This window comes from Coloeus monedula (assembly GCF_965178545.1).
Source record: "Coloeus monedula genome assembly, chromosome: 39".
Classification (NCBI taxonomy): domain Eukaryota; kingdom Metazoa; phylum Chordata; class Aves; order Passeriformes; family Corvidae; genus Coloeus; species Coloeus monedula.
This window is the reverse complement of record NC_138819.1, coordinates 510555-531493: the sequence shown is the minus strand read 5'-3', so window position 1 is coordinate 531493 and position 20939 is coordinate 510555. Positions and strand designations below refer to the sequence as shown.

The window sequence follows — 20939 nt, the reverse complement described above, 5'->3', positions numbered from 1 at the left end:
CGCGGCGGTCACGTGGCCCCGCATGGCCGCCGGGGAGGGCGCGAGCGCCGCCCAGCGGCGGCGGCGGCGGAAGGAGGAGGTGGGGGGGGGGCGGGGGGGACCCCAAAATTTGGGGAGGGGGACACGGGGAAAGGGGGGGGCGGGGGAATCACAGATTTGGGGTGGGGGACACCCCACGGAGGGAGGGGACACGGGGAGGGGGGAGGCGGGATAAGGACCTCGGGGGAGGGGGGGCAAGGACCCCAAAGATCGGGGGGACACCCCAAGGAGAGGGGGGGACATGGGGAGGGGGGGGGAAAGAACCCCAGAAATTGGGGAGGGGGCACGAATTCCGGGGGGGGCGGGGACACCCGGGGTGGGAGGGGACAAAGGCACCGTTGGGGGGGAGGGGGGGGATCCCAGAGATGGGGGGGACACGAGGGGGGGACACCCCAATGTGGGGGGAGCGACGAGGACACAGAGGGGACATCAAAGGGGGGGGGGGAGACACAAGTGGGGGACCCAGAAATGCGCGGGGGGGGCGGGGGGGGCTTAAGGGGGGGTCCAAATATTGGGGGAGGATAAAGAGGGGTCGAGGGGGGGCTCAGTTTGGGGGGTGGGGGGTCCAAGATTGGGGTGCGGCTGTGGGGGGGGTGCCCAGGGGTGGGTGGGGGGTCACCGCTGGGCCCCCTCCCCGCCCCCCCCAGGAGCCCGGGGTGCGGCTGTCGAAGGCCCTGAGCTACGTCCTGCGCCACGGGGCCGCGGCCGAGGGGCTACCCATGGGCCCGGGTGCGTGAGACCCCAGAACCCACCCCAAAACACCCCAAAATCCTCCTCAGCCCCCCAGCCCACGCAGGGACCCCCAAACTCCTCCCAGAACCCCGGGAGTTGCTGCTGGAACCCCCCAAGCCTCCCAAATCCACCCCAAAATTCCTTCCAGATCCCCCGAAATGCCCCCGAGGTTCCCAAAACACCCACCAGGAGCTCCAGCCCACCCCCAAATCCCACCTGGGACCCCCCCCAAATGTCCCCTGTGGCCCCCCAAGTGCTTTTTGAACCCCTGAAACATCCCCTGGCGCACCCCAAATGCCTCCTGGGACACCCCAAACACCTTTAGGGGACCCCTTAAATTCCTCCAAACGCCCCCCGGGACCCCCCCCAAAGGCCCTGACGGGGGTCTCGGGGGGGGTCTCGGGGCTCAGACGGTTTTGTCGAGGTGGGGGCTCTGCTGCGGCTGCGTCGCTTCGCGGGGGTCTCGGAGGGGGACGTGCGCAGGGTGGTGGCCACTGACCCCAAGGGTCGCTTCGCCCTCCGGCCGGACCCCCTGAGGGTCAGGGCGAACCAGGGGCACTCCCTGCCGGTGAGGGGGGGTCTGGGGGGGGTCCCCCGAGGGGATTGGGGGGGGTTAGGGGGGATCCCCGGGGGGTTTGGGGTCACTGGAATGCTCCAGAGAGGCGTTTGTGGGGTCCAGGGGGTCTTGGGGGGGGGCTCTGGAGAGGGATTTGGGGGGGTCCCTGGGAGGTCTGGGGTCCCTGGAAGGCTCTGGAGGGGGGTTTGAGTGGTCACTGGGAGGATTTGGGGGGTCCCAGAGAGATTTGGGGGTCCCGAGGGTGTTCTGGAGATGGATTTGGGAGAGGGACTGGGGGATTTAAAGGGTCTCGGGAGAATTTTGGGGGTCTTGGGTGGAATTTTGGGTGTCCTGGGTTGGATTTGGGGGATCTCGGGTGGGGATTTTGTGTGTCCAGGGTGGGATTTGGGGAATTTTGGGTGGGATTTAGGGGATCCCGGGTGGGATTTTGGGTGTTCTGGGTTGGATTTGGGGAATTTCGGGGGGGATTTTGGGTGTTCTGGGTTGGATTTGGGGAATTTCGGGTTGGATTTGGGTGTCCCGGGTGGGATTTTGGGTGTCCTGGCTTGGTTTTGGGGGTCCTGGGTGGGATTTGGGGAATTTCGGGTTGGATTTAGGTGGGATTTTGGGTGTCCTGGTTTGGGTTTGAGGAATTTCGGGTGGGATTTTGGGTGTCCCGGGTGGATTTTGGGTGTTCTGGGCTGGATTTTGGGTGTCCCGGGTGGAATTTGGGGAACTTCGGAGGAGGTTTTGAGTGTTCTGGGTTGGATTTGGGGAATTTCGGGGGGGATTTTGGGTGTCCCGGTGGGATTTTGGGTGTCCCGGGTTGGATTTGGAGAATTTCGGGGGGGATTTTGGGTGTTCCGGTGGGATTTTGGGTGTCCTGGGCTGGATTTTGGGTGTCCCGGGTTGGATTTGGGGAATTTCAGGGGGCATTTTGGGTGTCCCGGGTTGGATTTGGGGAATTTCGGGGGGGATTTTGGGTGTCCCGGGTTGGATTTGGGGAATTTTGGGGGGGCATTTTGGGTGTCCCGGGTGGGATTTTGGGGGTCCCGGCTGCTCCATGGGGTGTGTCCGGGGGGGGCGCAGGTGCCGGAGCTGGAGCTGACCCCTCTGCGGACCCCCGGGGCGCTGCCCCCCACCCTCGCCCACGGCACCCGGCGGCGCCTGTGGGGCCCGATCCGGGCGGGGGGGCTGCGCCCCATGGGGCGGCAACACCTGCACCTGGCGGGGGGGCTGCCGGGGGACCCCGGGGTGCGCAGCGGTGAGTGACACTCCCCCCCCCCAAAAACCACCCCGGGGCACGCCCAACCCCCCCCATCCCCCCCCCCCCGGGCTCCCCAAATTCACCTGGGACCCCCAAACCCCTTTGGCAAACCCAAATCTTCCCCGATTCCCCCCCCCCCCCAAAATCCTCTTGAGCCCCCCCCAAACCCGTTTCTAGAACCCCTCCAACACCTCAAATCCGCCTTTGAGACCCCCAAACCTCCCCCCTGCAGCCCCCCAGACCCCCCCAAAACCCCCCAGGACCCCCCAAAATCCCCCTCCCCACAGGGATGAGGTCGGACTCGGAGATCGCCATCATCATCGACGGCCCCCGAGCGCTGGCGGGTGAGGGGGGGGGGGGTCCCGATTTTGGGGGGGGTTCCCGATATTTGGGAGGGGTCCCCGATGTTTGGGGGTCTCCCCCCCGATGTCCGATGACCCTCCCGGACCCTCCCCCCAGATGGGATCCCCTTTTTCCGCTCGGCCAACGGGGTCATCCTGACGCCGGGGGACGCCCAGGGCCGGATCCCCCCCAAATATTTCCTGCGGGTTCTGCAGCTGCGGCCGCACCGTGAGAGGGGGGGGGACCCCAAAATCGGGGGAGGATTGGGGGGTCCAGGGGGTTGGGGAAGAGCCGAGATTTGGAAGGGACCCCAAAACTCTGGTGGGCAGGGAGATTTGGGGCTCCGGGGGTTGGGAAGGAGCCGGGATTGAGGGAGGGGCCCCAAAATTTGTGGGGTTTGGGATTTGGGGGGAGCCGAGAATTTGGGGGTGGGGGTCCTGGGGGCTTTGGGGGGGTCAGGATTTGGGGTCGCAGATGTTGGGGGGGGGTCCCGTTGCCATGGCAACAGCTCCTCTATCCCCTCCCCCCACAGGGTGTGAACTGCCCCTGGACGGGCCCTGGGACGAGGGGGGGGAGAGACCCCCGGACGAGAACTTGGGGGGGATCTGAGCCCCCCCACGAGGATTTTGGGGGCCCGAGCCCCCATAAGGATTTGGGGGGGGTCGGAGCCCCCCGGGCCCCACAGACACCAATAAAAACCTCCTGAGCACCACGAGCGTGGCATGGGGGGGGGCTCAGACCTCCCCCCCCCCCCAAATAACACCCGGAGGGACTCAGGACCCCTCCCCCAGTCCCTCCCAGCCCCTCCCAGTCCCTCCCAGTGCGCCCAGATCGGATTTCACGCAGAAAATCTCCTTTATTGCCGCGGCCGCCGCGATCGGGGGGGGGGCTCCCGGGGGGGTCCCGCGGGGGTCCTGGGGGGTTTGGGGGTCCCGGGGGTCTCTCAGCAGATCCCGCACGTTTCCCTGCGGCCGAAGCGGCGCCGCCGGGGGTCGAGGCTCCGCTCCAGCTCCTCATCCTCCTCCTGCGCCCTGCGGGGGTCGGGGGGCGTCGGAGGGGGGGGCTGGACACCCGGAAAATCCCCCAGGGACACCCCCCCGAGATCCCCGCGACCCCTCAGGATCCCCCCGAACCCTCCCCACACACCCCAAGACCCCCGGGCGGCCTCAAACCCTCCCCTTCCCCCTGCCAGGACCTCCCCGCGCCACCCGTGAAATGTCCCTGGACCCCCCCCCAACCCCCTCAGGACCCCCCCAAATCCCCCGGGACCCCCCCGGCCCCCCCCCCCCCCCCCCGCTGTCCCCACCTGGTCTCGCGGCGGTGCCGGTCCCGCACGAGCCGGTCCCGCCGGTTCACCAGTGCCACCAGTTCCTCCAGTAAGAGCTGCTCGCGCTGGCGCTGGGCCGGCGGCTTCTGCCACTCTGGGGAGGGAGGGTCCCCAAAGGTCCCCCAAAGGTCCCCAAAACTCTTTGTGTCCCCCCCGCCTCCCCGTTCCCCTCCCGTGTCTCCTTTTGTGCTCGGCATTCCCCGTGTCCGGGTCCCCAAATGTCCCCAAATGTCCCCAATGTTCCCCCCTCACCCCCTGTCCCCACATAACTCTCATCACCAGTGTGCCCCCCAATGTCCCCCCATGTCCCCAGTGTCCTCCCATGTCCCCAGCGCCCCCCCACGTCCCCCCCCGTGTCCCCCCCATGTCCCCCCTGTCGCCAGTGCCCCCCATGTCCCCCCCCAGTGTCCCCCCCATGTCCCACCCTCTGTCCCCAGCAGCCCCCGCAGTTCCCGGCTCAGCAGCTCAAAGCGACGCTCCAGGTCCCGCTCCTGGGCCCTGGGGGTGACACGAGGGGACAGAAGGGGGACAAGGAGGTGTCACCGGGGCTGCCAGGGCCCCCCTGCGCCCCCCCCCTCCAGTGTCCCCTCGCCGAAACCGGAGCCGGTCCCGCCGCGCTGGGGGGGGGGGCACAGGGAGGGGACGGGGGGGACACGGGGGGGTGGTGGCGGTGTCCCCGCGGTGTCCCCGCGGTCCCCTCACAGCAGCTGCAGCTGGTCCTGTCGCCGCACCAGCAAATTCCGCTGCTGCACCAGTGAGAACCAGTCCCGGAGCAGCCGCTCCTCGCGGGCGGGGTCCGCGCCTGGGGACACGGGGACGTTGGGGGGCACAGGGGGCATCGGGGGGCATTGGGGACATTGGGGGGCACAGGGGGCATCGGGGGGCATTGGGGACATTGGGGGGCACAGGGGGCATCGGGGGGCATTGGGGACATCGGGGGGCATTGGGGGGCACAGGGGGCATCGCGGGAGGTCGGGGGGGTCTTTGGGACATTGGGGGGCTTTGGGGGGCACAGGGGACATTGGCAGACATTGGGGACATGTGGCATTGGGGACACGGGGACGTTGGGGGGCACAGGGGACACTGGGGGGCATTGGGGACATCGGGGAGCATTGGGGGGCACAGGGGACACTGGGGGGCATTGGGGGGCACAGGGGGCATTGGGGGGATCGGGGGGGTCATTGGGACATTGGGGGGCATTGAGCCACAGGTGACATTGGGGGACACTGGGGGGCATTGGGGACATGGGGACAATGGGGGGCACAGGGGGCATTGAGGGGCATCGGGGGACACTGGCGGGCATTGGGGGGCACAGGGACATTGCAGACCGTGTGCCCCCGGTGTCCCAACGTGCCCCCGCTGTCCCCAGTGTCCCCAGTGTCCCCTCACCGCTGTCCATCAGCGCCCGCAGCTCCCGCTCCAGCGCCGGGGCCTGAGCGTCCAGTCGGGCCTGGTCCTGCTCCAGGGCCACCAGCTCGGCCGCCACCCACTGTCCCTGCCACCCGCGGGGCCGTGGGGACACCCGTGTCACCCCCGTGTCACCCCCAGGGCCACCCACTGTCCCTGCCACCCGCGGGGCCGTGGGGACACCCGTGTCACCCCCAGGGCCACCCACTGTCCCTGCCACCCGCGGGGCCGTGGGGACACCCGTGTCACCCCCAGGGCCACCCACTGTCCCTGCCACCCGCGGGGCCGTGGGGACACCCGTGTCACCTCCAGGGCCACCCACTGTCCCTGCCACCCGCGGGGACACCCGTGTCACCCCCGTGTCACCCCCGTGTCACCCCCAGGGCCACCCGCGGGTGTCCCCGCCCTCCCCCCTGTGCCCCCTCCCCATGTCCCCAGTGGGGTCCTCCCCAATGTCCCCCTCCCGGGCCCCCCCTTACCCCGCTCTCTTCCTCGGGGGGCTCTGGGGGGGGGGACACCGGGGGGGACACGGGGGCGACCCCGACATCACCCTGGGGAGAGAGGGGGGGGTCCAATAAGGGGGGGGCAGCACTTGGGGGGGTCCCGGAGGGGTCCCAGGGTGGTCTCGGGGGGGGGGGTCTCACCTTCGGGGGGGGGTCCCGCTGCCGCAGGCGGGGGAGGCTCCTGGAGCGGGGGGGGGGCGTGGGGAGCCCCCCCCCGACCCCCGCGGGCCGGGGTGGGTGGGGGGGGGCCAGGAACCCCCCCGGGGGGGGCCCGGGCCCGGCTGCACCCCCAAAGGCTGGGGGGGGGTCCTGAGGGGGCCCCCCCTCGATGGAGCTGGGTTGGGGGTCCCGGGGGGGCTCCTGCGGGGGGGGGCCGAGCTGGGGGGGCCCCGGCTCAGCTGCGTCAGTGTGGGGGCCCGGGGGGGGGCCGAGCTGGGGGGACCCCCCCTCAATGGGGTCCTGGGGGGGCCCCTCCGGGCTGGAGCTGAGCGGGGGGGACGGGGGGGGCCCCCCCTCGATGGGGCCGAGCTGGGGGGACTCTGGGGGGGTCCGGGGGGGCTCCTCCTCAATGGGGCCGAGGGGGGGGGAGTCTGGGGTGGGCCCCCCCTGGCCGATGTCCAGCTGGGGAGGCTCCGGGGGGGTCTCTTGGGGCCCCCCCTCGGTGACGCTGATTTGGGGCTCCGGGGGGGTCCCGGGTTGGGTCTCTGAGGGGGTTCGGGGCTCCGGGGGGGGCTCTTGAGGCCCCCCCTCGGTGACGCTGATTTGGGGCTCCGGGGGGGTCCCGGGTTGGGTCTCTGAGGGGGTTCGGAGCTCCAGGGGGGGCTCTTGAGGCCCCCCCTCACTGGAGCCGCTGCTGGGCCACGGGTGGGTCTCTGGGGGGGTCGTTCGGGGCCCCCCCTCGTTGAGGTCACTCTGGGGGTCTGGGGGCGTCCCCTCCTCGATGGAGCCGCTCGGGGGGTCCGGGGGGGGCTCTGGGGGCCCCCCCTCGCTGGAGCCGCTCCGGGAGCGCGGGGGGGTCCCCGGGGGGGTCCCCAGGAGCGCCCGGACCTGGCTGAGGAAGGTCATGACCCCCAGGCTGTCCGGGCTCTCCATGTCCGAGGGGTCCAGGAGCCGCGGGACCCCCAAGGCCGCGAAGGCATCGAAGGCCTGCGGGGGGGGGGAGGGGCAGGGGGAAGAGGGGGGGGTCAAGGGGGGGCACCCCGAATGCTGGAGCCCCCCCAGCCCCCCCCACGCACCCGTTTGTTGTTGCCCCGGTGGTCCCGGGGGTCCAGAGCATCGAAGTCGCTGGGGGAGGACATGGAGGGGGGGGGAGGGGTCACTGTGGGGGTCCCCAGGGTGACACAAGATCCCCCCCCCCCACTCAATGCCCTCCCCCACTCCCAGAGACCCCCCCAAGACCCCCCCACATCCTCACGGACCCCCCCCCCCCATATCCCCCCACCCACCCATGGGTACCCCCCACCCCCAACTACCCCTCAAAGCCCCCCCCAGACCCCACCCCTGGGTGTGTCCCCCCCCCCCCTCCAGGACCCCCCATGTGTCCCCCCGAGCCATCCCAGGACCCCCCCTCAGGACCCTCCCCCTGCTCTCCCCCCACCCCCACAGCCCCCTCCCCCTCCCTCAGGGCTCTCCCGGGGCTCCCCGCCCCCCCCCGCAGCCCCCCCCGCGCCCCCCCCTCACATGAGCCGGGGCCGCAGCCGGTGCAGGAGGGCGCAGAACCCCAACCCGCTGCTCCAGGACCCCCCGAAATCGCTGAGCGAGACCCCCCGGTAGCCGGCGGTGACCCCCTGGCACCAGGCCAGGAGCGCCCCGCGACCCCCGGGGGGGTCCTGAAGGGGGGGGGGGTCAGCACCGCCTCACCCAGAGACCCCCCCAGCACCCAGAGACCCCCCAGCCCCAAATCGGGGGGGCAGAACAGCCCCCACCTCACCCCTATGGGACCCCCCCCCCCCCAGTTTGGGACCCTCCAGCCCCCCCATGGGACCCCCCCGCTCCAGTCTTGGGGTCCCCAACCCCCTCCCCCCACCCCACCAGGGTGATCCCATCCCCCCCACGGGGGTCCCCAAACTTCCCCCTGCCCCCCCAAATTCAGGGGGTCCCCGTGTCCCCCCCCTCCCCTCCCCCCCCACTCACCGCGGTGACTTCGGGGGGGGGCTCCAGGTCCCCCCCCGGCTCCGGGGGGTCCCTCTGTGTCCCCAAAGTGGGGGGGTCCCCTCTGTCACCCCCCTGCGCGGGGGGGGCTGGGGGAGAGGCCGGTCAGGGACCCCCCGGCATTGGGGGGACACCCGAGGGGGGGGGGTTGGGGACACGTTGGGGACCCACCTGGGGGCGCGGGGGGGGCACCCCCTGCCCTGTGCGCCCCCCCCTCCTCCTCGGGGTCACTCTCGAAGTCGCCCAGGTCGGCCACGTCCCCGGGGGGGCTCAGGCTGGTGACGCTCTGCATGTCCTCGTCCCTGGGGGGGCGGGGGGGGGGACACAGCGTCCCCAGCGGGTCCCCGGAGGGTCCCGAGAGGGTCCCCAGTGTCCCCAAGGCCCCCTTCCCCCCCCCGCCGAGCCTCAACGCGGACCCCCCCCATGTCCCCAGTGTTCCCCCAGTGTCCCCCCAGTGTCCCCAGTGTTCCCCCAGTGTCCCCAATTCCCCCAGTGTCCCCATTCCCCTCACTGTCCCCCAGTGTCCCCCCAGTGTCCCCAGCATCCCCAATGTTCCCCGAGTGTCCCCATTCCCCCCATTGTCCCGTGTCCCCCCAGTGTCCCCCCAGTGTTCCCATTCCCCCGTGTCCCCCTGTGTCCCCCCATCCCCCAGTGTCCCCCCATTGTCCCCAATGTCCCCCACTGTCCCCCCAGTGTCCCCATTCCCCCCAGCGTCCCCAGTGTCCCCCCAGTGTCCCCATTCCCCCCTGTGTCCCCCAGTGTCCCCCCATCCCCCAGTGTCCCCCAATGTCCCCCCAGTGTCCCCATTCCCCCCTGTGTCCTCCCAGTGTTCCCCCAATGTTCCTCCAGTGTCCCCCAGTGTCCCCCAATGTCCCCCAGTGTCCCCCCAGTGTCCCCCCAGTGTCCCCAGTGTCCCCAGTGCCCCCCGTGCCCCCCAGTGCCCTACGTGGGGTGTCCCTCGAGCAGGACGAGGCCGCGCAGCCGCAGCCGCAGCGTCGCCGCCGTCACCTTGGGGCTCCTGGGGCGCAGGGACAGGGACAGGGGGGTGTCCCCGACCCCCGCCAGCCGCCCCAGCTCCAGCGGGGCCCCGGCCAGCACCGAGCGCCGGCCCCGCGACTCCTGCGGGGACACGGCGGGGTCACCCGGGGACGCGGCACGGGGGGACCCCCAGGGACCCCCAGGGACCCCAGTGTCACCCAGGGACCCCCAGGGAGCCCCAGGGACCCCGATGTCACCCAGGGACCCCCAGGGACCCCAGTGTCACCCAGGGACCCCCGGGGACCCCAGTGTCACCCACCCAGGGACCCCACTGTCACCCAGGGACCCCCAGGGACCCCAGTGTCACCCACCCAGGGACCCCCGGGGACCCCAGTGTCACCCACCCAGGGACCCCAGTGTCACCCAGGGACCTCCCCTACCTCCACCCCCCCCCCCCCCCCCCCCCGTTTTTGGGGTGCCCCCTCCTCACGTTCAGCACGAGGAAGTTCCAGGATTTGTCATCGAAGGTGGCGGCCTGGGGGTCCTGGGGGGGCAGGGGGGGTCAGTGGGGGGGGGGCAGGGGGGTCCTGGGGGGTCACGGGGGAGGGGGGAGACAAAGAGGGGTTGGGGACATGAAGGGGGGTTCATGGGGGATACGAGAGGGGAATTTGGGAACACGGGGGGGGTCCAGGGGCTCTGGGGAGGTGGGGAGGGGGACACACAGGACACGGGGGGGGGGGTCCGGGAGGGTCCCACGCACCCGGTACAGGGTCACGACCACCTCGAGGGTCTCGGGCAGCACCCACACGACCATTCCCCGCTGCGGGTTCTGGATGCCCGGCTGCCACCTGCGGGGCTGCACCCCCCGTCTGAGACCCCCGGAACCCCCCCGGAACCCCCCCGGGACCCCAGAGACCCCCTGAACCATCCCTGACCCCCCCAGGGACCCCCCAGGACCCCAGAGACCCCCCTGAACCATCCCTGACCCCCCCAGGGACCCCCCAGGACCCCAGAGACCCCCTGAACCATCCCTGATCCCCCCAGGGACCCTCCCGGGACCCCAGAGACCCCCCCGAACCATCCCTGACCCCCCCAGGGACCCCCCCGAACCATCCCTGACCCCCCCAGGGACCCCCCAGGACCCCAGAGACCCCCCTGAACCATCCCTGACCCCCCCAGGGACCCCCCCCGAACCATCCCTGGCCCCCCAGGGACCCCCCTGAACCATCCCTGATCCCCCCAGGGACCCCCCTGGATCCCCAGAGAACCCCCCGGGATTCCCCCAAACCATCCCCGACCCCCTAAGGACCCCCAGAGACCCCCCCGAAACCACCAGAGACCCCCCCCAAAACCATCCCTGACCCCCCAGAGACCCCCAGAAAGCCCCCTGGACCCCCCCAAGCCCCCCCCCCCCCCGAATCCTTCCTGAACCCCCCGGGACTCTCCCCAGCCCCTCCCCCCCAGTCTCACGACCCCCCCAGGACCCCAAAATTCCCCCCCCCCGGGACCCCCCCTCGGCCCACCTTGGAGCAGACCCTGCGGTGCCGCCGGCTCCACACCACGGTCACTCTGTCGGGGGTCCTGGGGGGGTTTGGGGGGGGTCACGACACCCCCAGGACCCCCAAACTGCGCCCCCACCCCCACCCCAGGACCCTCAAAACGCCCCCCACCCCTCCCCTCCCCCACTCACGGAGGAGGGGCTAAATTTGGGGCCGAGGGCGGGGAGGGGGGGGGGGAAACCGGACACCCCCGAGGGGGGTGGGGGGGACACCCCTCCCCCACTCGTCGGGGTCTATTTTTAGCCCGGCCCCATTTATGGAGATTTTTAACTCAAAATGAACCCGGAGGGGGGGGGGGGGCTTGGGGGGGGGGAGGGGGTCTGGGGGCTTTTTTAGTGGGGGGAGGGAGCGTGGATTTGAGGGGTCGCGCGGGGGGGGGGTTTGGGGGGAATCGCACGGATTTTGGGGGGGATCTCACGGATTTTGGGGGGGATCGCCCGGATTTTGAGGGGGGGTTTTGGGGGGGATCTCACGGATTTTGGGGGGGGTTTTGGGGGGGATCACACGGATTTTGGGGGGGGGTTGGGGGGGATCGCACAGATTTGGGGGGGGATCTCACGGATTTTGGGGGGGGATTTTAAGGAGGATCGCCCGGATTTTGGGGGGGATCTCACGGATTTTGGGGGGGATCGTCCGGATTTTGAGGGGGGGGTTTTGGGGGGACCGCCCGGATTTTGGGGGGGGGGGGGGGGGTTTAGGGGGATCGCACGGATTTTGGAGGGGTTTTAGGGGGGATCTCACGGATTTTGGGGGCGGATTTTAAGGAGGATCGCCCGGATTTTGGGGGCGGTTTAAGTGGGGATCTCACGGATTTTGGGGGCGGTTTAGGGGGGATCGCCCGGATTTTGTGGGGGGTTTTTTGGGGGGATCGCCCGGATTTTGGGGGGGGGGGGTTTAGGGGGATCGCACGGATTTTGGGGGGGTTTTAGGGGGATCTCACGGATTTTGGGGGCGGATTTTAAGGAGGATCGCCCCGATTTTGGGGGCGGTTTAAGTGGGGATCTCACGGATTTTGGGGGGGTTTGTTTAGGGGGGATCGCCCGGATTTTGGGGGGGGGTTTTTAGGGGGGATCGCCCGGATTTTGGGGGGGGTTTTTTAGGGGGGATCGCCCGGATTTTGGGGGGGATTTGGGGGGGGATTTTGGGGGGATCGCCCGGATTTTGGGGGGAGATTTGGGGGGGATCGCAGGGATTATGGGGGGGATTTTGGGGGGGATCGCCCGGATTTTGGGGGGGGGGGGGGTTTAAGGGGGATCGCCCGGATTTTGATGGGAGGGATTTGGGGGACATCTCACGGATTTTGGGGGGGATTTTGGGGGGGGTTTTAGGGGTCGGGGGGGGGGGGGGTCACTCACCATCCACCCCCCCCCTCGAGCAGCAGCTCCTCCAAGGTGGCCTCGAAGCGAACTTTGGCCGCGCGTTTCCCCGCGCGCTGCAGCCGCTTCCAAACGCTCCCCATGGACCCCCCCCCCAAAAAAAATCCCGACACGTCCCCCCCCCGACCCCCCACCCCGGGGGAAATTGGAGAGAGGGGGGAGGGGACGCTCTACACCCCTCCCCCCGCACCCCTCCCTCCCCCCCCCCTTCCGGGGGGGGGGAGGGAGGGGTGCGGGGGGAGGGGTGATGCCCCCCCCCCCCCGCCAATTTTTTTAATTTCAATTTTTAAAATTAATTCCGATTTTTTTTGGACCCTTTTTTTTTTTTTCTATCCAGTCTTCTTCATCTCCGATTTTTTATATCAGTTTTTGTTTGAAATTTTTTATAAATCCAATTTTTTTTCCCAGTTCTTCTACATCCAATTTCTTTTTAGATGCAGTTGTTTAAATTCCGAAATGTTTTAATGGATTCCGATTTTTTTTGCCAATTTTTTTTAGATCCAGTTTTTTTAAAGTCCACTTTTTAAATTCATTCCAATTTTTTTGCCAATTTTTTAAAGGTCCAATTGTTTTTTATCGTTTTTTTTATGCCCAATTTTTTTTAGATCCAGTTTCTATAATTCCAGATTTTGAAATTAATTCCAATTATTTTTACCCAATTTTTTTTCGATCCAATCGTTTTTTATCCATTTTTTTATGTCCAATTTTTTTTTCAGATCCAATTTTTATAATTCCAAATTTTTAAATGAATTCCAATTTTTTTTACCCAATTCTTTTTCTATCCATTTTTTTTCATATCCAATTTCTTTTTAGATCCAGTTTTTTAAAATTCCAAATTTCTTAAATTAATTCCAATTTTTTTGCCCAATTTTTTTTCTATCCAATTTTTTTAACCCAGTTCTTTTTAATTCCAATTTTTTTATATCCAATTCTTTCATATCAATATTTTTTGCATCCAATTTTTTCATATCCAATTTTTTATATCAGTTTTTATTTTTTAGGGTTTTTATATCCAATTTTTATATATCCAATTTTTTTAGACACCCAATTTTTCTCTACCCCATTCTTTCTTATACCCAATTTTTGTCTACCCAATTTTTTTGTTAATAGCCCAGTTTTTTATATCCAATTTTTTTAATCCAGATTTTTTATGTCGCATTCTTTTACACCGATTTTTGTTTATATCCAATTCTTTTTACCCATTTCTTTTCTATCCCATTTTTTTATATCAATATTTTTTACATCCAATTTCTTTCCTCCTCGCGCCTTTTTCACTCCCAACCCCTTCCCCATCGAACCCTTCGCATCTCAAATCTCTCTTTTATCCCCATTTTCGGGGTCCCAGAACCCCCTGAAACACCCCAAACACCCAAAAACCTCCCCAAACACCCCAAAAACCTCTCCAAACACCCCAAAAGCCCCTCAAAACCCCAAACCACCCCAAAACCTCCCCAAACATCCCACAAACACCTCAACCCCCTCCCCAAACACCCCAAAAGCCCCCAAATACCCCATTTCCCCCAAAACCTCCCCAAAACCCCCCTCAAACACCCCAAAACCTCCCCAACCTCCCCCAAACACCCCAACCCCCTCTCCAAACCACCCCAAAACCTCCCCAAACATCCCCAACTCCCCCCAAATACCCCAAACCACCCTCAAACACCCCAACCCCCACCCCAAACATCCCCAAATACCCGAAACTCCCCCCAAACCCCCCCTCAAACACCCCAAAACCTCCCCATCCCCCCCTCAAACACCTCAACCCCCACCCCAAACACCCCAAAAACCCCCAAACGCCCCCAAATACCCAAATTCCCCCAAAACCCCCCCAAAACCCCCCTCAAACACCGCAACCCCCTCCCCAAACACCCCAAAAGCCCCCAACCGCCCCCCCAACGTCCCCAAATACCCCAAACCCCTCCCAAAATCCCTCCTCAAACACCCCAAAACCTCCCCAAACACCCCAAATACCCCAACCCCCCCCAAACCCCCCTTCAAACACCCCAAAACCTCCCCCATCCCCCCCGAACCCCCCCAAACCCCTCCCCAAACACCCCCAACCCACCCTCAAACCCCCCCAAACACCCCAACCCCCCCCCAAACACCCCAAACCCACCCTCAAACACCCCAAACCCTCCCCAAACCCCCCAAACCCCCCCAACCCCCCCCAAACCCCTCCCCAAACACCCCCAACCCACCCTCAAACTCCTCCAAACACCCCAACCCCCCCCAAACCCCCCAAACCCACCCTCAAACTCCCCAACCCCCTCCCCAAATTCCCCCAAACCCCCCCCAACCCCCCCCAAACCCCTCCCCAAACACCCCAAACACCCCCAACCCACCCTCAAACTCCCCCAAACACCCCAACCCCCCCCCCAAACCCCCCAAACCCACCCTCAAACACCCCAACCCCCTCCCCAAATTCCCCCAAACCCCCCCAACCTCCCCCCCCCCCCAAATAAAGCCTCCGCACGCGTTCCGGGGGGGCCCCCAGGGGCAGCGTTTATGAGGGGGGGGGGGGGGTTGGGATCCAGAGGAGATTCCGGAGCAGCTCCGGGGATGGGGGTCGGGGTCGGGGTCTCAGGGTTTCGGGGGGGGCTGGGCCGTGCCGGGGGAGGGGTCCAGGGCCTGCAGCCCCCCCAGGGCGTCGGCGCAGGCCCGCACGAGCCCGCAGAGCTGCGCGCTGGCCTCGAGCGACGCCGTCCGGGGCAGCTCCTGCGCGGCCCAGAGCAGCTTCTGCAGCAGCGCCGCCCGCGCCGCCCCCACCGCGCCCCCCCCGGGGGGTTCGGGGCTTCCGGGGGGCTCGGGGGGCTCGGGGGGCCCGGGGGCAGCGCCCCGAAAAGCCGCGGCCGCCCCCTCGCAGTGCTCGGGCCGGGGGGCGGGGGGAGGGGGCGCGGCTGGGGGAGGGGGGGGGAGAGAGAGAAGGGGGGGGGAGTGAGAGGGGGAAGGACCCTTCCCCCCCCCCCTTCACCGGTGTCGTCCCCCCCCCCCCCCAAATCCTGAGCCCCCTCCCCAAATCTCTCCCCCAGAGCGCTCAAATTCCCGCCCCTCCCTCTCCCAAATCTCCCATGCCCAGACCTCCCCTCCCCCCAATTCCAGCCCCTCCCCCAGCCCCAATTCCAGCCCCCCCGCCCCATTTTCAGCCCCCCCTCAGTCCATTTCCAGCCCCATTTCCAGCTCCCGCCCCTCCCCCAGCCCCATTTCCAGCCCCATTTCCAGCCCCCCCCAGCCCCATTTCCAGCTCCCCCTCCCCCAGCCCCATTTCCAGCCCCCATTTCCAGCTCCCGCCCCCTCCCCAATTCCCGCTGAGCCCCCCCGGCCGTACCGTGCCCCCCCCCGGGCCCATCCGGGTCCTGGCAGGTCACACAGAGCAGCCGCTGCTCCTTGTCCTGCAGCAGAATCGTCTGGGGGGGGCCCGGGGGGGGTCACGGTGGGCTGGGACCCCCTCCCCAAATTCCCCCCGTGGGGCCCGGGGGGGTCACGATGGGCTGGGACCCCCTCCCCAAATTCCCCCCCATCCCACCCCCTCCCCCTTGGCGTCTCCCTCTCCCATTTCCCGCCCCCCCCCCCCCCCAAGTTCCCGGGGGGGTCCCGGGGGGGGTCGCACCCCCATTCCCAATCCCGGGGGCTCCCAGCTCCTTCCCCCTCCCCCGTTCCCGACCCCTCCCCGTTCCCGAGGATCCCGGGGGATGATCCCGGGGGGGTCCCGGGGTGTCCCCCCGCCCCGCTCACCCCGCAGCGGGGGCAGGCGCTCCCCAGCATTCGGTAGCCCCGCAGCAGGAGCCCCCCCATGGCCCGGCTCGCCCGGTCCTGCCGCTCCCGCCGCGCCGCCGCCTCGTCCGCGCCTGGGGGGCACCGGGGGGGCCCGGTTACAAAACGAGGGTCCCGGTGAACGGACACGGGAACGGGGGCGTTCCCCCAAGGGAGATCGGTGGTTCCGCGGTCTCGGGGGGGGGGGGGGGGGCCGGGGAGGGGATCCCGTGAAGGTGCCGGTGGTGGGCGGGGGGGTCCCGGGGAGGGTGCTCAGGGCTGGGGGGCGGTCCCGGTCGCGGGTGGGAGTTGCAGGAGGGTTCCCGTTGGTGGGGGGGGTCCTGGGGGGGATCCTGGGCTCGGGGGGGTCCCGGCCGTTCCTCACCCCCGTTCAGCGCCATGGTCGCTCGGGAGACGGCGTCGCGGCGGAAGTGACGTCACAACCCGCCCATAACTCCGGGCAGAAACAGCGACGCGGACTCGGGAAATAAGTTCCGGGCGCCAAAAAGGTTCCCACGGTCCGTGAGGAAAATGGGGTCGAGTCCCCACCTTGCGGGGTAAATTTGCATAACCCCGCCCATCCCTCCGGCAATTTAATTGGCCGCTTGCGACCCCACTTTGCATGCGCCCCGCCCCCTGGAGAGATTTCCATATTCTGCGCGGGTTTTTAAACACGTCACCGGCGCTGCGCTCTGATTGGCCAGGGTTGGCCACGCCCACCGCAGACCCCGCCCCAGGGAGGAGCCGGGCACGGAAATTCGGTGAAAACGTTTATTCTGCAGGAAAACGGGGCCGTGAGGCCCCGCCCGGGCAGGGCGGCCGGGGGCACTCGGGGGAAGCCCCGTACAAAAAGGGGGGGCTGAGGCGGGGGGGGGACACGGCTCCGTCCGAGGCCGCCGCACCTGGAAGAGAGCAGAGAGGTGAGGGGGGCTGGGGGGGCCACGGGGACACCCGGGGACACCGGGGGACACTCGGGGACACTCGGGGGACACCCGGCCACGGGGACAACGCGGGCGCTGGGACGCGGCGGCTCCGGCGGCTCTGGCGGGACGGGGGGTCCCGGTGACGGGGAGGGGACGCGGCGGCGGCGGCGATGGCGACCCGGGGCACGTCTGACCTGACGCGGCGGCGGCGTCCGGGGGCTGCGGGGCCACGGCAACGGCGGCGAGTCCCGGAGGGTCCGCGGCGATCCTGGGGGCGGGGGGGAAAGGCCGTTACCGGGCGCCGGCAGCGCGGCGAGGCCCGGGCCGAGCTCCCGGCGCTGCCAACGCTCACCTCAGAAGGCGGAATAGCGCGCCCGCTCCCCGTAGGGATCCCGCTCGAAGCGCTGCATGTCGTAGAGGGACGCCCGGGCCACCGAGGAGACGGGCGACAGCTGCCCACGCTCGTACGTGTACGCCTCTCCGACGGTGCTGGCCGCGGCGGCCGTGCGGCGCAGGGGGCTCCTGTCCCGGGTGTAATACGTGGAGGACGCGGCGGCGGCCGCGGCGGTGGCGGCGGCGGCGGCGACGGCGGCCGCCGCGCCCGGGGTGGGCAACAGCGCTCGGTCGTACGCGTCTAAGGTGGTGGGGATGCGGCCGGCCATGGCCGTGGTGGCGGCCATGGCCGAGGACTGGACCTGGGAGTACTGGGCGTACTGGGAGTACTGGGCCATGGTCTGCTCCGCGTAGGCGTCGTACGCCGAGGCCGTGGCGTAGGAGCGGACGCGGTAGCGCTTGTAGTAGTCGGCCATCCCGCCGTAGGCCTCATCGTAATACACGGTCTCCCCATAGCCCGCGGTGTAGGGAGTGCGCACGGCTCCGTACTGCTCGTTATAGGCCTCGGCAAAGTCCGCCACTTGCCCCGGGCGATCGACCGGGCACTCCTTAGACCAGTGCCCCTCCTTCCCGCAGCGGTAGCAGCCGCTCTTGTCTCCCATCCCGGGCGCCGTCCGCAGCCGGCTGGTGGACAGCTGCACGCGCATCCGCTTGCCTTGGGGAGAGGGAGACGCGGCGTCACCCCCCGGCAGCGCGCCCGGCCCGCCCCCAGAGCCTTGGGCACCGGGCCACGGGGTCCCCCAGAGCCGCACTCGATGCCAACACCGGGCCACAGAGACCCCCAGAGCTGCCCCCTGCACTGGCATTGTGCGGTCACACAGGCCTGGCACTGCACCGCGGGGTCCCCAAGGACCAGCCTTGGCACTGGCAACCTCTCATGGGACCCCTCAGAGTCCCCCTGGCATCATTGGGAGCCCCCAGAGTCACCCTGGCACCACAGGGTCCCCCAGAGCCGGTACCAACATTGCGCCACGGGGTCCCCCAGAACTGTCCCAGGCACTGCACCACCCCTCGGGGACCCCCAAGAGCCACCCCCGGCACCGTGAGACCACCAAGGGTCACCGTTGGCACCGTGGGATGTTCCCTGGGAAGAGCCCACAAAGGGGCCCAGCAAAGGGCCTGGGGACCTGAGGCCCAGCTGGGTGAGGGACACTTGGGGACACAGCAGGAGGTGACAAAGCCCAGAGTTTCCTGTGTACAGACTGGAGGGATAAAAGCCCCGGGGCTCCTTTGTGCAGGGTCCCTGTCAGAGGCACAAACTGCAGCTGTTATTTTGTTTTCCAGTTCTTTAATTATTGCACCAACGTTAAATTATTCCAAGGATCGCGACAGCTGAGGCTGTGATGGGAAACCTGGGCTGCAGCTGGTGGTCCATGGGACCCCCCAGAAATGGCACCAGCACCACAGCACAGGGACCCCGAGAGTCCCCACTGGCACCACGGGGCCCTCAGGAGGTGGCACCGGCCCAGGGGACCCCTGAGAGCCACCCCTGGCATTGCTGAGGGCAGGCGGTGACAGGAACCGCCGGGGTGGGCACCAGCACCCGCAGACCACGGGGGAGCCGCGGTTCCAGGCAGGCGTTGGGGCCAACGGGAGCCAACAGGACACGGTGCTGGCTCCCAGCCCCATTTCCCCCCAAAATCCAGCAGCACAGGGACAGCACCGATCCTGCGGGGAGGCCCCAGGGGCCAGGCGTGCCTCGAACCAACCGGCTTGGGGCAAACGCTCCAGAATTACTACAAACCCGGCGCTACGGAGCCGCTCTGCCCTGACACGGAGCCGCCGTGGTGCCCCCAGGCCAGGCAAGGGCACAGGGACAGTGCTTGGCACCACGGGCTCCCCAGAGCCAAATTCCGGAGCTCCGCGATGAGAAGAGGCTCCGAACGCAGCGCCAACCACTGAGGGCGGCCGGTAACACCGAAATCGGGCAAAATTCTCCCGCATCAGAACCTCCCCGTGCCCCCCTCCCAGCCTGGCGCTCCCCGAGCCCTCAGCTCACCTTGGAACTCGGTGTTGTCCAGCCCCCGGATGGCCTCCACAGCGTCCTCGGCCCGCTCCATGTGCACGAAGGCGTAGTCCTTGACGATGTCGCACTCGATGACGGGGCCGTACTCCTCGAACTTGGCGCGCAGCTCCAGGTTGGTGCAGGCGGGGCTGATGTTGCCCACGTGCAGCTTGGTGGAGGCCTTGCTCTTGTTCTTGCTGGCCTCCACGTTGATGCAGACGCCGTGCAGCTTGTGGTGGTGCAGGTTGCGGATGGCGTCCTCGGCCGCCGTCTTGTCCTCGATGTGCACGAAGCCGTAGTTCTTGATGATGTCGCACTCCAGCACCTTCCCGTACTGCTCGAACAGCGAGCGGATCTCCTGCTCCGTCGCCTCCCGCGGCAGGTTCCCGATGAACAGCTTCACCATCGCGACCCGCCTGAGAGGTGGCAGGGAAGGGGCGGCTCGGTGAGACCCTCCCCACACCATCCCCGCTGAAGGGTCGGAGCCGCTCCGGGGAGGGGGAAGGCGATGGGAAAGGTTCCCCCCCCCCTTTCATAGATCCTCCGCCGGCTGATTCCGGATGGGAGCCCCACCCCAAAAATCGGACGAGGGGGCTGTGCCCCCCCAGGGCACCCTGAGGTTGAGACCCCTCTCAGGGGAGACCCCCCCCGGGCCCGGGTTTCTCACAAAAAGGCGGGAAAGCTTCAGGCCCCGGCAAATCCCGAGCACGGTTGTGCTCCGTGAGCCCCCAGGCTATGAAGGGGGACCCAGCTCTCCCCTAGACCTCACCCCGCTCAGATCCCGGCTCCGAGGCCCCCTCCCGGCCCCTTCCCGAGGCCGCGGGAACCCGTCCCGTCCGTCCCCACAGACAGCAGGGCCCCAGCCCCGTCCCCGCTCCCCCCCAGCCCGTCCCGGTGCCCTCCGTGTCCCCCCCAGGCCCCGCCGGGTCTCACCGCGCCCCCCCCTCGCACCGGCACTCGATGACGGCAACAAAATGGCGGTGGCCGCCTCACCCGGGGCCACGCCCTCCCCGCGCGCTGATTGGCCGAGAGCGGCGCAACGGCGCCACGCGATTGGCCGAGGTTCCGCGAGGCCCCGCCCAGTGGCGGCGCGGACGGCGTCAGGCACAAAGCGCTCCCGCCCTCGCGGCGGCCAATGGGGAGCGGCGGCGCACCGGAAGTGAGGGGAGAGGCGGGGCCTTCGGGGCACGTGACGGCAGCGCCGGCCAATCGGGGCGCGGGGGAGGGGCGTGGCCTGGCGGCGCCGCGGAGCCGGGAGGGTCCGAGCCGGGGGGCCGGCACCGAGCGGGACCGAGCGGGACCGAGGGGGACCGAGTGGGACCGAGCGGCACCGAGCCGGGGGGGCCGGCACCGAGCGGCACCGAGCGGCACCGAGGGGGACCGAGTGGGACCGAGCGGGACCGAGCAGGGGGGGCCGGCACCGAGCGGGACCGATCGGCACCGAGCGGCACCGAGCGGGACCGACCGGGACCGAGCGGGACCGAGCGGCACCGAGCCGGGGGGGCCGGCACCGAGCGGGACCGAGCGGCACCGAGCGGCACCGAGCGGGACCGACCGGGACCGAGCGGCACCGACCGGGACCGAGCGGCACCGAGCGGCACCGAGCCGGGGGGGCCGGCACCGAGCGGGAC

At 68.1% G+C, this 20939-nt stretch overlaps 4 protein-coding genes across 11 annotated transcripts; 1 reads left to right on the top strand and 3 right to left on the bottom strand.

Moving 5' to 3' along the window:
- Positions 1-22: 22 nt before the first annotated feature.
- On the top strand, positions 23-3636 carry TRPT1 (tRNA phosphotransferase 1; the record flags this gene model as incomplete). The annotated part of the gene is made up of 7 exons (XM_082300273.1): positions 23-79; positions 687-768; positions 1182-1339; positions 2417-2591; positions 2882-2938; positions 3054-3164; positions 3469-3636. The coding sequence occupies 7 exons, from the start codon at positions 23-25 to the stop codon at positions 3543-3545; spliced, it is 717 nt and encodes a 238-aa protein (XP_082156399.1). The 3' UTR covers positions 3546-3636.
- A 136-nt stretch (positions 3637-3772) lies between these two features.
- EHBP1L1 (EH domain binding protein 1 like 1) lies at positions 3773-12334 on the bottom strand. 6 transcript variants are annotated; one of them, XM_082300395.1, is made up of 16 exons: positions 12217-12334; positions 10826-10883; positions 10063-10158; positions 9793-9846; positions 9271-9443; positions 8496-8626; positions 8307-8413; positions 7854-8002; positions 7409-7457; positions 6315-7319; positions 6150-6221; positions 5653-5758; positions 4966-5065; positions 4688-4761; positions 4243-4357; positions 3773-3967 (listed from the first exon to the last, which is right to left on the bottom strand). In XM_082300395.1, exons 1-16 carry the CDS (start codon positions 12318-12320, stop codon positions 3880-3882), a joined length of 2481 nt encoding a protein of 826 aa, XP_082156521.1. In that variant the 5' UTR covers positions 12321-12334; the 3' UTR covers positions 3773-3879. The 6 variants fall into 6 exon arrangements, with proteins under 6 accessions (XP_082156521.1, XP_082156520.1, XP_082156524.1 ...); XM_082300394.1 differs by having other exon boundaries at positions 6315-7457; positions 7854-7925; XM_082300398.1 differs by having other exon boundaries at positions 6315-7457; positions 7854-7925; positions 10063-10150; positions 12217-12295.
- A 2379-nt stretch (positions 12335-14713) lies between these two features.
- Positions 14714-16494, bottom strand: ZNRD2 (zinc ribbon domain containing 2). Its single transcript, XM_082300413.1, has 4 exons — positions 16373-16494; positions 15970-16082; positions 15563-15641; positions 14714-15134 (listed from the first exon to the last, which is right to left on the bottom strand). Exons 1-4 carry the CDS (start codon positions 16386-16388, stop codon positions 14818-14820), a joined length of 525 nt encoding a protein of 174 aa, XP_082156539.1. The 5' UTR covers positions 16389-16494; the 3' UTR covers positions 14714-14817.
- Positions 16495-16749: 255 nt separating this feature from the next.
- Positions 16750-20291, bottom strand: LOC309584335 (RNA-binding protein 4-like). 3 transcript variants are annotated; one of them, XR_014227223.1, is made up of 5 exons: positions 20242-20291; positions 19303-19724; positions 17263-17958; positions 17105-17178; positions 16750-16889 (listed from the first exon to the last, which is right to left on the bottom strand). XR_014227223.1 is itself a non-coding variant. In XM_082300299.1 (4 exons), the coding sequence occupies exons 2-3, from the start codon at positions 19712-19714 to the stop codon at positions 17264-17266; spliced, it is 1107 nt and encodes a 368-aa protein (XP_082156425.1). In that variant the 5' UTR covers positions 19715-19724; positions 20260-20284; the 3' UTR covers positions 16790-17178; position 17263. The 3 variants fall into 3 exon arrangements, 2 of the variants coding, with proteins under 2 accessions (XP_082156425.1, XP_082156424.1); XM_082300299.1 differs by having other exon boundaries at positions 16790-17178; positions 20260-20284; XM_082300298.1 differs by having other exon boundaries at positions 16791-17178.
- Positions 20292-20939: the final 648 nt, after the last annotated feature.